General features: G+C 39.8%; 1 protein-coding gene across 1 annotated transcript in view; it reads right to left on the reverse strand.

Annotated features, from left to right (window-relative positions):
- The window catches only part of LOC130454041 (zinc finger protein 721-like), a 35,191-nt gene extending 23,353 nt beyond the window's left edge, over nt 1–11,838 (reverse strand). Inside the window, exons 1-2 of the mRNA XM_056796863.1 lie at nt 9,115–11,838; nt 2,182–2,192 (exon numbers count right to left, since the gene is read on the reverse strand). Coding sequence (XP_056652841.1) covers nt 2,182–2,192; nt 9,115–11,793 — 2,690 coding nt within the window. The 5' untranslated portion in view covers nt 11,794–11,838. The remainder of the gene's footprint in view (nt 1–2,181; nt 2,193–9,114) is intronic.
- Between the last annotated feature and the right edge of the window lie 2,266 nt (nt 11,839–14,104).

The following is a 14,104-nucleotide window of genomic DNA, read 5'->3' on the forward strand; positions in this document are numbered from 1 at the left end:
TTGGGATTTGAATGAATCTCTGGTGACCATGAGGATGATATATTAGTCAAAACCCCTAAATTGACCCCTTTACATCCCCTGATTCTAACAATGAAGGCACTTGGGTCTTCCTTTCTTGGGAAGATTGAATTGTAATTCACAATCTACTTTTAGATGTTAATCTACAAAAAGGAGGTGATTCAGTATTTTAAGTCGATCTACCCATTTTAACTACAAAAGGTGTTAAGTAACTACAAAAGGTGAACTAATTTAAAAAAGGTGTTAAAATAACCAAAAATAGGTAATATAACTAAAGACAGTGTGAACTAAAGAGTGGGCAGTCCTGGAGAGGAGCATCTGGGGTGATTGGACGTGACACGAGAAAAAGATCTTTAAAAAGATCAGAGGCCAGAAGAAGATATTTTGACTCAAGATTCGAGTTGGATGGAGGATTCTCTGACTCCTCTATCCAACACAGAGTTGGACTAGAGGAACTGGACCTCTGGAGGAACTCCTGCAGGAGACCTCAGACTGCCTTTCCATTGGTGAGTGAAAGTCTGAAGCAGAGATCTAAATCTCTTAAGAAAGGCCCATCATCTTGAGACCCAACCCCCCACCCCCTGGGGCTTAGAAATTCTAACTGATATCAGAATAAACCCAATCCTGATGTCTCTCTGTCTCTGTCTCTCTCTATATGATCTTCCCCTAATTGTAAATAAATAAAACATAAATTCCATTTACTTTAGTAATTCATCTTGGGATTTAGAATTTAATTCCCTGGCAATGGCCTAATTAATATGTTTCAGTCACAAGCACAAATAAATTTAACACCTCCCATGGATGGGAGAACAACCTTTGGCCTCTAGAGGGGCTAGACTACCCTCAAATGAAACTCTTGGACAGGAAATGGATTGATATGCACAGCCAGCCACATAGCTCAGAAACAGTTGTACTCCCCAGGACTGAATCTAGCCCAAAGATCCTGAACCACAGAGAATCCTAGAGTTGGAGCTGGAAGTTATCTTCTTTTTTTTTCTTTTCTTTTTTTTTTTTAATATATTTTATTTGATCATTTCCAAGCATTATTCATTAAAGACATAGATCATTTTCTTTTCCTCCCCCCCACCCCCCATAGCCGACGCATAAGTCCACTGGGCATTAGATGTTTTCTTGATTTGAACCCATTGCTTTGTTGATAGTATTTGCATTAGAGTGTTCATTTAGAGTCTCTCCTCTGTCATGTCTCCTCAACCGCTGTATTCAGGCAGTTGCTTTTTCTCGGTGTTTCCACTCCCATAGTTTATCCTTTGCTTATGAATGGTGTTTTTTTCTCCTGGATCCCTGCAAGTTGTTCAGGGACATTACACCGCCACTAATGGAGAAGTCCATTACGTTCGATTATACCACAGTGTATTAGTCTCTGTATACAATGTTCTCCTGGTTCTGCTCCTCTCGCTCTGCATCACTTCCTGGAGGTTGTTCCAGTCTCCATGGAACTCCTCCACTTTATTATTCCTTTTAGCACAATAGTATTCCATTACCAACATATACCACACTTTGTTCAGCCATTCCCCAATTGATGGGCATCCCCTCGTTTTCCAGTTTTGGGCCACCACAAAGAGCGCAGCTATGAATATTTTTGTACAAGTCTTTGTGTCCATTATCTCTTTGGGGTACAGACCCAGCAGTGCTATGGCTGGGTCAAAGGGTAGATATTCTTTTGTCGCCCTTTGGGCATAGCTCCAAATTGCCCTCCAGAATGGTTGGATCAATTCACAACTCCACCAGCAATGAATTAATGTCCCTGCTTTGCCACATCCCCTCCAGCATTCATTACTTTCCTTTGCTGTTACATTAGCCAATCTGCTAGGTGTGAGGTGATACCTCAGAGTTGTTTTGATTTGCATCTCTCTGATTATAAGAGATGTAGAACACTTCTTCATGTGCTTGTTGATAGTTTTGATTTCTTTATCTGAGAACTGCCTATCCATTTCCCTTGCCCATTTATCAATTGGAGAATGGCTTGATTTTTTGTACAATTGATTTAGCTCATTATAAATATGAGTAATTAAACCTTTGTCAGAGGTTTCTATGAAGATTTTTTCCCAATTTGTTGTTTCCCTTCTGATTTTAGTTATATTGGTTTTGTTTGTACAAAAGCTTTTTAGTTTGATTTAGTTAGATGATGATTATTTATTTTACATTTTGTGATTCTTTCTATATCTTGCTTGGTTTTAAAGCCTTTCCCCTCCCAAAGGTCTGACATGTATACTATTCTGTGTTTACCCAGTTTACTTATGGTTTCCTTCTTTATGTTTAAGTCACTCACCCATTTTGAATTTATCTTGGTGTAGGGTGTGAGGTGTTGATCTATTCCTAGTCTCTCCCACACTGTCTTCCAATTTTCCCAGCAGTTTTTATCGAATAGTGGATTTTTGTCCCAAGAGCTGGGATCTTTGGGTTTATCGTATACTGTCTTGCTGAGGTCGCTTTCCCCCAGTCTATTCCACTGATCTTCCTTTCTGTTTCTTAGCCAGTACCAAATTGTTTTGATGACTGCTGCTTTGTAATATAGTTTTAGGTCAGGGACTGCAAGGCCCCCATCGTATGTGTTTTTTTTCATTATTTCCCTGGATATCCTTGATCTTTTGTTCTTCCAAATGAACTTTGTTATGGTTTTTTCTAAATCAGTGAAGAAGTATTTTGGTAGTTCAATTGGTATGGCACTAAATAGATAAATAAGTTTGGGTAGGATGGGAATTTTTATTATATTGGCTCGTCCTATCCATGAGCAGTTAATGTTTTTCCATTTGTTCAAGTCTAGTTTTAGTTGTGTGGCGAGTGTTTTGTAGTTGTGGTTGAATCTCTAGGATTCTTTAAGTAGACCATCATGTCATCCGCAAAGAGTGATAACTTAGTCTCCTCCTTGCCTATTTTGATGCCTTCAATTCCTTTATCTTCTCTAATTGCTACTGCTAGTGTTTCTAGTACAATGTCAAATAGTAGAGGTGATAATGGGCATCCTTGTTTCACTCATGATCTTATTGGGAATGCATCTAGTTTATCCCCATTGCAGATGATATTAGCTGTTGGTTTTAGATATATACTGTTTATTATTTTTAGGAATGACCCTTCTATTCCTATGCTTTCTAGTGTTTTTAATAGGAATGGGTGTTGTATTTTATCAAAGGCTTTTTCTGCATCTATTGAGATAATCATGTGGTTCTTGCTAGTTTGCTTGTTGATGTGGTCAATTATGTGGATGGTTTTCCTAATGTTGAACCAGCCCTGCATCCCTGGTATAAATCCTACTTGATCATGGTGAATGATCCTTCTGATCACTTGCTGGAGTCTTTTTGCTAGTATCCTATTTAAGATTTTTGCATCTATATTCATTAGGGAGATTGGCCTATAGTTTTCTTTCTCTGATTTTGACCTGCCTGGTTTTAGAATCAGTACCATGTTTGTGTCGTAAAAGGAGTTTGGTAGAACTCCCTCTTTGCTTATTATGTCAAATAGTTTGTATAGTATTGGGATTAACTGTTCTCTGAATGTTTGATAGAATTCACAGGTGAATCCATCAGGCCCTGGGGATTTTTTCTTAGGAAGTCCTTTGATGGCTTGATGGATTTCAATTTCTGATATGGGATTATTTAAGAATTCTATTTCCTCTTCTGTTAGTCTAGGCAGTTTGTATTTTTGTATATATTCATCCATTTCTCCTAAATTGGTGTATTTATTGCCATATAATTGGGCAAAGTAATTTCTAATGATTGCCTTAATTTCCTCCTCATTGGAGGTGCTATCCCCCTTTTCATCTTTAATGCTGTGAATTTGCTTTTCTTCCTTCCTTTTTTTAATTAGATTGACCAGTACTTTGTCTATTTTGTTTGTTTTTTCAAAGTACCAGCTTCTTGTCTTATTTATTAAATCAATAGTTCTATCACTTTCGATTTTATTAATTTCTCCCTTAACTTTTAGGATTTCTAATTTGGTTTTCTGCTGGGGGTTTTTAATTTGATCGCTTTCGAGTTTTTTCAATTGCATTTCCAATTGATTGATCTCTGCTCTCCCTTGTTTGTTAATATAAGCTTTCAGGGATATGAATTTGCCTCTGATTACCGCTTTGGCTGCATCCCAAAAGGTTTGAAAGGATGTTTCGCCATTGTCATTTTCCTTGATGAAATTATTAATTGTTTCTATGATTTCTTCTTTAACTAAACGGTTTTGGAGTATCATATTGTTTAATTTCCAATTGGTTTTAGATTTGGTTTTCCATGTACCATTACTAATCATTATTTTTATTGCCTTGTGATCTGAGAAGGCTGCATTCATTATTTCTGCTTTTTTGCATTTGTGTGCTATGTTTCTGTGACCTAATGTATGGTCAATTTTTGTGAATGTGCCATGTGGTGCTGAGAAGAAGGTGTATTCCTTTTTATCCCTATTTATTTTTCTCCATATGTCTATTAATTCTAATTTTTCTAAGATTTCATTCACTTCTTTTACCTCTTTCTTATTTATTTTTTGATTTGATTTATCTAAATTTGATAATGGTTGGTTTAAGTCTCCCACTAGTATGGTTTTATTGTCTATTTCTTCCTTCAATTCTCCTAGTTTCTCCATTAGAAATTTGGGTGCTATATTATTTGGTGCATACATGTTGATTAATGATATTTCCTCATTGTCTAGAGTCCCTTTTAACAAAATATAATTACCTTCCCTATCCCTTTTGATCAGGTCTATTTTTGCATTGGCTTTATCAGATATCATGATTACCACTCCTGCCTTCTTTCTATCAGTTGAGGCCCAGAAGGTCTTACTCCATCCTTTAATTCTGACCTTGTGTGTGTCAACCCGCCTCATGTGTGTTTCTTGAAGACAACATATGGTAGGGTTTTGGATTCTAATCCATTCTGCTATTCGTCTACGTTTTATGGGTGAGTTCATCCCATTCACGTTCAAAGTTATGATTGTCATTTGTGGACTCCCTGGCATTTTGATTGCCTTCCCTAATTCTAACCTTTTCTTCTTCAGCTCTACCTTTTAGTCCAGTGATTTACTTTGAATCAGTCCCCTTGTCCCCTCCCTTGATGTTTCCCTTTTTAGTCCCTCCCTTTTTCTTCCCTCCCCCTCCCCCTCTCTTTCCCTCCCTTTTTGTTCTCCCTCTCCCCCTCCCCCCTCTCTTTCCCTCCCTTTTTGTTCTCCCTCTCCCCCTCCCCCCCTCGGTTTTCCCTTCTCCTTACCCTTGTTGGGTAAGATAGAATTCAAGATCCCAATGGATCTGGATGTTTTTCCCTCTCAGAGTTTATTTCCCTGAGATTGAGGTTTAAGTAAAAAAAAAAACCCCTCTCTTCCTCTCCTTCTTATAGGAGTTTTCTTCCCCTCCCCTTCCCATGTGAATCTTTGTGTGAGAACGATTATTCTATTTGGTCTTTCTTTACCCCCTATTTATACATTACATTTTCCCCACATATTAGTATACATAGATTGATATAAATGTAGTCCTTATAGAAGAGAGTTTGAGTAAAAGAAAATAACATTTTTCCCCTTTCCTTAATATTTACCTTTTCAGGTATTCCTTGCTCTTTGATTTTCGGTATCAAACTTTCCACAGAGCTCTGGTCTTTTCTTTGCAAAAAGTCGGAAGTCTTCTATTTTGTTGAATGCCCATACTTTCCCTTGGAAGTATATAGTCAGTTTTGCTGGGTAGCTGATTCTTGGTTGGAGACCCAGCTCTCTTGCCTTTCTGAAGATCATGTTCCATGCCTTACGATCATTCAGAGTAGAACTTGCAAGGTCTTGTGTGACCCTGATTGGCATTCCTTTATATCTAAATTGTCTTTTTCTGGCTTCCTGTAGGATTTTTTCTTTTGTTTGATAGCTTTGGAATTTGGCAATTACATTCCTGGGAGTTGTCTTTTGGGGGTTTAGTGTAGAAGGTGTTCTGTGAGCTCTGTCAGTGGCTGTATTGCCCCCTTGTTCTAGAATCTCTGGGCAATTTTCTTTGATTATATCTTGTATCACCATGTCCAGTTTGGTGTTTATTTCTGGTTTTTCTGGGAGTACAATTATTCTTAAATTTTCTCTTCTCCCTCTATTTTCCAGATCTATCACCTTGTCGGTGAGATATTTTATGTTCTCTTCTAATTTCTTGGTGTTTTGGCTCTGCTTTATTAGTTCTTGCTTTAAAGCCTGGTTTTCTTTTACAGTTTGGTCAAACTGGTTTTGTAGATGCGTGAATTTCTTTTGCATTATTTCCCACTTTTCCTCCCAGAGGGCTTCCATCTTTTTGGTCATTTCTGATTCAAATTCTTCATGGGTTTATGGAGAGTTTCCATTTCCTTTGGAAGATTTTGGAGAATTTTCTTGTATATCTTCTTCTATCTGCTCTGTATTTTGTATTTTGGCTCCATAGAATGTGTCCAAAGTCGCCCCTTTCTTCTTATTTTTCTTGGTATTTTGGGGCTTCTGTGCTTCTGTGGAGTTTGCTGCCATCTCTGAATGTGGAGGATTAGCTTTTCTTATCTCTGTCTGGTGATCAGAGGCTTTAGTCCGGGGCAGATTGTCCCTTCTATGAGCTTTCCCTGGGTTAAACTGAATATGCCTCACTGGAACTGGAATGGAAGGGTCGGACCACGAGGCCACACTCTCCCCCCCTGCTCGCTTTCCGGAAGTTGCCTTCAGAATCGCTGGCCGTGAGGCTGTTTCCTCGGCCTGCCGGGGGGATGGGCTGCAGCTAACCCAAGGTCTGAGGGCAAGGACTTTCACTGAGACTTGGATAGCAGGATCCAGCCCGTGAGGCTGTTTTGCCCGCCCTGAGGGTTGCTGTTGTTTCGACCAGCTCTCTGCAGCGGAAGCCCCAGGCAGTAACTTTCACCCGGACTCGGGTAGAAGGCCCTGAGGGTTGTGGTTCGGAGGACTCTGCTCTCTGAGCCCGGCCAGGCTGCGGCTTCCGGGAGCCTTGGACTCTGCGCTCCTACCCCTGAGGTCCGAGTGATCTCGGGTTCTGGCTTTTGAGGGGAGCCGTACCTTTTGAACAGGGTCCAGGTCCAGGAGGAGGGTTCCCAGGGTCTGTGCTTTTGATCGTTTTGAATTTCGGCGCCTTAGGAGCTTATCGTTTGAGATCTGTCGGGAAGGGTTTTCCGGAGATCTGAGCTTTAGCTTTCTCTAAGCCGCCATCTTAACCGGAAGTTGGAAGTTATCTTCTCCCGACCCTGTGCAACATCCTCAAAGAGGGGTCAGTTACTTCTCTGTTACTAACCTGTGAAGAAACAACTTCCCTCTACCCTATCCCACCAAGCCACTTCTACCCTCTGTGGGCAGCTCTCATGTTATATGGTTTTCATCAATGGAGGAAATCCGCCCTTCCCATCTTCTCTTGCCAGGTCTTATGAATCTTTCACTTTCATGGATTATAGGGACAACAAAGAATGTGCGGAGAGTAGGGCCCCTACTGGGAAAAGTTCTCTGCCTCCTCCCCAAATTAGCTGTAAGGTGTATGAGGGCTGCCCTTGTAAGATGAGGAAGTCTACACGATTTGTCTAAATGCATCTTCTGGGACAAAATGGAAAAATCTCTCTGGAATATTGCCAAGTTCTCCCACTCCAAAAGACACTGTGAAGCCTGCTTGGAAACCTGGACTTAAAATCATTTGGAAAACTTTTTACAAAACTGTCACCTTCTCACTACTGGTATTCATCCATGGACAGAAGGAACCATTCAAGTGCAACTTGTAAAGCAAATGGAGAGAATTGCAATATAGTAGGGGGGAAAACCCATCAAAACTGAGAGACTTCTTTCCTTTCTCTTGGATTCCAGTGCTCAGAACATCATTTTTTCCTCCAAATCAATCGCCTTCTCATCTACGAGTCTGAAGCATCCATGGTGATACCCCCTCTAATGGGCTGGCCGCCCATTTCTTTAGCCTCTCCACATCCAAGTTAACATTATCTTGGTGACTTAGCCATCCATAAAGTTGATTATATGCTTGATCTTAACATCACTCAAAACTATCTACCTCCATTATCTGGAAATCTATCATTTCCTTAAACACCCAATTCTTCCCATTTACTACTAGTCTGCATCTGCCCCTAGTAGTACAGATCCAAACTCATCTCTTCTTCCTCAGCCCTTTACAGACAATCCACCTAATGTGCAGATATTGTATGGATACCAACAGGGGACATATTCTGTTCAGCAATGTTCCCTTATTCCTGCTACTGAACTTGTCCATTTACTGTCCCCATTATATGTTTCTGCTATAAATGAATAAATGAATGATGGGATTGACAAAAAGAATAAAAAGAAAATTATTGAAAATAAACTGAAATTCCTAAAATTTTAGAAATAGTTTGAATTTCTTATTAAAATAAGACATGTGGAATGTCTCAATTAACAAAAACACTGATGAGTTTTAAAAACCATTGAAGATAAACAATCCCTAGTTTTAAAATAAGCAATTATTCTAAAAATCACATTTTATTATAAGTCAGAAATTAGAATATTAATATCAAGATGAAGTGACATTCAAACTAGAAAACATTACCTTGTTTGTAATATGTAAAGATAAATATCAATCCTATAGAAAGCTAGGAATAAATGAGAGGAGAAAATATATTAATAAAAATAATAAATATAGATGGTTTGTATTATCTGAGTGTCAAAAATGAGGTAAAGAATGAAATAAAAAATTGAATTCATTATTGGGCTACATAACAGAAACACATTTCATGATTATCATACAGCCAAATGAAACTTTTTTTTCAAATGAAAGTTTTTTTTCCAGCACAAGTTTTCTAATGTAGAAAATTTTGTATTTCGTACCAAAACATTCTCACAAGAAGCGTACGGAAAAGGTTTATATCTAACATGATCAGATGATCAATGAGTACTAGATGCTTACAGAGCCCTTTGGCATATTCATCACATTACTAAAGTTTCTCACTAATATGGGCCCTCTGATGGTCAAGAAAATATGACTGAAAACTGAGGACTTTCTCACAGCCTTCACGTTAATAAGGTTCCTCACCAGTGTGAATTCTCTGATGTACCAGGAAGTTTGTTCTCTTATTGAAATCTGTACCACATTCAATATTTTTTAATAAGCTTTCCAGTATGAATTGTCTGATGGACAATTAAATTTGAACTCTGATTAAAGGCCATCCCACAATCATTACATTTAAATGGCTTCTCACCGGTATGAATTCTCTGGTGTTTAAGAAGGGTTGAACTCCGATTAAAGGCCTTCCCACAATCATGACATTGAAATGGCTTCTCACCAGTATGAATTCTCTGGTGCTGAAGGAGGTGGGAATTCTGATTAAAGGCCTTCCCACAATCATTACATTTAAATGGCTTCTCATCAGTATGAATTCTCTGGTGTTTAAGGAGGGTGTAACTCCGATTAAAGGCCTTCCCACAATCATGACATTTAAATGGCTTCTCAACAGTATGAATTCTCTGGTGCTGAAGGAGGTGGGAATTCTGATTAAAGGCCTTCCCACAATCATTACATTTAAATGGCTTCTCATCAGTATGAATTCTCTGGTGTTTAAGGAGGTTGGAACTCCGATTAAAGGCCTTCTCACAATCATTACATTTAAATGGCTTCTCACCAGTATGAATTCTCTGGTGCTGAAGGAGGTGGGAATTCTGATTAAAGGCCTTCCCACAATCATCACATTTAAATGGCTTCTCACCAGTATGAATTCTCTGGTGTTTAAGGAGGGTGGAACTCCGATTAAAGGCTTTCCCACAATCATGACATTTAAATGGCTTCTCACCAGTATGAATTCTCTGGTGCTGAAGGAGGTGGGAATTCTGATTAAAGGCCTTCCCACAATCATTACATTTAAATGGCTTCTCATCAGTATGAATTCTCTGGTGTTTAAGGAGGTCAGAACTCCTATTAAAGGCCTTCTCACAATCATTACATTTAAACGGCTTCTCACCAGTATGAATTCTCTGATGTTGAAGGAGGGGGGAACTCTGATTAAAAGCCATCCCACAAACACCACATTTAAATGGCTTCTCACCAGTATGAATTCTCTGATGTTGAAGGAGGTGGGAACTCTGATTAAAGGCCTTCCCACAATCATTACATTTAAATGGCTTCTCATCAGTATGAATTCTCTGGTGTTTAAGGAGGGTGGAACTCTGATTAAAGGCCATCCCACAATCACTACATTGAAATGGCTTCTCATCAGTATGAATTCTCTGATGTTGAAGGAGGTGGGAACTCTGATTAAAGGCCTTCCCACAATCATGACATTGAAATGGCTTCTCGCCAGTATGAATTCTCTGGTGTTTAAGGAGTGTGGAACTCCGATTGAAGGCCTTCCCACAATCATGACATTGAAATGGCTTCTCACCAGTATGAATTCTCTGGTGCTGAAGGAGGTGGGAATTCTGATTAAAGGCCTTCCCACAATCATTACATTTAAATGGCTTCTCACCAGTATGAATTCTCTGGTGTTTAAGGAGGTTGGAACTCCGATTAAAGGCCTTCTCACAATCATTACATTTAAATGGCTTCTCACCATTATGAATTCTCTGGTGCTGAAGGAGGTGGGAATTCTGATTAAAGGCCTTCCCACAATCATCACATTTAAATGCCTTCTCACCAGTATGAATTCTCTGGTGTTTAAGGAGGGTGGAACTCTGATTAAAGGCCTTCTCACAATCATTACATTGAAATGGCTTCTCACCAGTATGAATTCGTTGGTGTTGAAGGAGGTGGGAACTCTGATTAAAGGCCTTCCCACAATCATGACATTGAAATGGCTTCTCACCAGTATGAATTCTTTGTTGTTGAAGGAGGTGGGAACTCTGTTTAAAGGACTTCCCACAATCATGAAATTGAAATGGCCTCTCAGTATTATGAATTCTTTGGTGAACAGAGATGTTGGAATTCTGATTAAAGGCCTTCCCAGTACCATGACATTGAAATGGCTTCTCACCAGTGTGAATTCTCTGGTGTTGAAGGAGGTGGGAACTCTGATTAAAGGCCTTCCCACAATCATGACATTGAAATGGCTTCACAACAGTATGAATTCTCTGGTGTTGAAAGAGAGTGGAACACCGAATAAAGGCTTTCCCACAATCATTACATTGAAATGGCCTCTCACTAGTATGAATTCTTTGGTGAACAGAGAGGTTGGAATTCTGATTAAAGGTCTTCCCACAATCATTACCTTTATATGGCTTCTCATCATTATGAATTCTCTGGTGTTTACGGAATTTGGAAATCCAATTAAATGCCTTCCCATAATCATCACATTTAAATGGCTTCTCACCAGTATGAATTCTCTGGTGTTGAAGGAGATTGGAATGCTGATTAAAGGCCTTCCCACAATCATGACATTGAAATGGCTTCTGACCAGTATGAATTCTCTGGTGTATAATAAGTTTTGACCTATGACTGAAGCCTTTCCCACATTCACTACATTTAAAAGGCTTCTCACCAATATGAATCCTCTGATGTAAAATAAGTTTTGAGCCATTAATAAACATTTTCCCACAGTCATTGCATTGATAATGATTTTTTCTAGTATGTGCCCTCTTATGTATGTTAAGTTTTGACCTATGATGGAAACCTTTCCCACAGTCATTGCATTCACAAGGGTTTTCTCCAACATGAATTCTCTGATGTAAAATGAGTTTTGAGATTTTATTAAAAGCTTTCCTACATTGGGGGCACTTGTAGAATTTCTCTCCAGTATACATGTTGGTACTTTTCTGAAATGAGTAAAGATGAAATGCCCCAAATGTGACTCCTGGTTTCTCTGATTTCTCCACAGAATTTGTTTTCATCAATTTCTACTTCTCCAAAGCAGAATGCAAGACCAATCTTTTTGCTTCCTTCTTCCTCAGGAATGCTTTACTTTGGAGTTTCCTTCTTGGTCTTAGACCTGGACTCCCAGTCTGAAAGAGATGAAATGAAATACACAAATTTCCTTTGTGGCCTCTTCTAGGGGAACGGGACCCTTGTAGCTGAGAACAACCAGGCACATACCCCACAGTGACAATAGCCCTAAGAGGAATGTCCTTGAGTTCTCTCAAACATAGCCTGAACTCATGGGGAAAAGGCAGAGAAGGTCAACAGAACTAGTAGGGAAAAGTGGCCATGATCCATGGGCAACACAGAGCTAGGAAGGAATTGAAGGAGGTGGGTAATGAGGAGTGATCAGAGATTCAGGAATCCAAGCCATGAGAACTACCAAAAGGGTTCAAGGATGAAGGAAGATGAGGGGAAATATCAGAAGGACAACTGAATGATTGTAATGAATAAACACTGTGTAAAAGGAAGTTGGAATGAGGTAGAGAGGCCTATCAATGCTGAACAGAGGAAGACTCATGAATTCTTTGTTTTTTAAACCCTTCCCTTCCCTCTCAGAATCAGTACTGTGTATGGGTTCCAAAGGAAAAGAGCAGGAAAGTGTAGACTGTGGTGATTAGGTGACTTGCTCAGGGTCACATAGTTGGACCCATGAATTCCAGAGCAAATGGGAGTCACTGGCATTCCTTGAGTAGGAGAATGGCATGGTCTGATTGGGATAGGAGAGTCAAGTCAGACTCCACCATCAGTCATAGGAAGCAGCACTGTGGCCTAAAGAGAACCCTAGTTTAGGAGACAGGAAATCTGGCTGCAACTATTAGACTAACTACTTAGTAGACACTGGGTAAATCACTGACTTCTCTTATTTCCTCAACTGCTAATTGCAGAAAAGGTCCCTCCTAATCTAGTAGCAGTGAAGTGATGGTGAAGGGAAGAGTTCATAAGGGCCTAGAGTCAGAAAGATTTGAGTTCATATCTGGGATTCAGACTCTTCCTAGCTGGGTGACCCTGGCCAAGTCACTTTACCTCTGCTGACTCAGTTTCCTCAATGGTAAAGTGACAACCTACCTCTTAGGATTGTTGTGAGGATCTTAAGAGATAGTAGTATTATAAAGTGCTCAGTACAGCCCAGCATAGAATAGACTTGCTGTCGATATTTTATTTATCCATTAATTTATCTATTATCTCTAAATCTGCTTCTGAAGTTTCTAAATTTTCTATGTCAAGTTGTAACCGATTTGATAACACTCTAAACATGAAAAATAGATCAATGGACATGTCTTGAGAGCTTGTTATGAGCTGTGTATTATGCTAAGTGCTGGACATCCAAGAAAGAGGTAAAAAATGGCTCCTCCCTGAGGAAGCTCACAGGAGACAACATTCAAACAAAAACATACCAAGGAAGCTATACATAGGATTAACAGGACACCCAAGGGAATATCTCCTGGTTCCCCTGGCCCTTCTTAGTATTGAGGTCCCTTCCCATTCCCTATGTTCTTATCTGTTTGCCTTAGGGTAAATGGGAAACTCCTAAAGGAAAGGTTCTATTTGCCTTTGGCCTTTGATTCCCCATCACCTAGAACTGGGAGTAGCACCTACCAGAGGTTTCATAGATAAGGGTTTCATTGGGGAACTAAGGCCCCTGAGGAATCCAGGGCCTCCTTTCCTCTGCAATCAGGGGTGACCCTCAGCTACCTTGTTCTAGGTCATTGGTCCTCATTAAGGCAGGAGGAGACCCCTCTGAGAGCTTGGGGTGAGGGACTGAAGGAAGGAGGACTTGAGGAGGAGGAGGAGAAAATGGGGCAGACTCACCCACAGCAGGAACAGACCCCAGAAGGCCCTGAAGCTCAATAGAGTAACCTCAGGTTCAGTTCAGTGGGACAGAACAAGAGCTCCCACCTAAAAAGACTCATCCAGGCTGAGGGCTGCCTGAGGAAGTCTCCATCAGAAAGTGTAGGCCTGGTACCTCTCACTTCCTTATCTGGCCTCTTTCCTCCCAAGGTTCTGAAGCTCTGGGAGTTCTGCCTTTATTCCAGGCCTCAGCTCTGCCCTGCCCCATCTTGATCACCTCCAGGTGGTGGAATTTTCCCTTAATTCAGGGCTTATTTACTTCCCTGGGGAGATGGCATAGACCTTGAGAAGGTTTGGATTTCTTTATCTAAGGAGCAGATTTTGGGCCCAGCCTGGTACATTTTTAAAAATCACATTCTATTTTTTCCCTTAATTAAATGTAAAATTGATTTTAAACTTTCTTTAAAATTTTTTTGAGTCAAATTGTTTTCCCCT

The sequence above is a fragment of the Monodelphis domestica genome, chromosome 4, assembly GCF_027887165.1.
Source record: "Monodelphis domestica isolate mMonDom1 chromosome 4, mMonDom1.pri, whole genome shotgun sequence".
Classification (NCBI taxonomy): Eukaryota; Metazoa; Chordata; class Mammalia; order Didelphimorphia; family Didelphidae; genus Monodelphis; species Monodelphis domestica.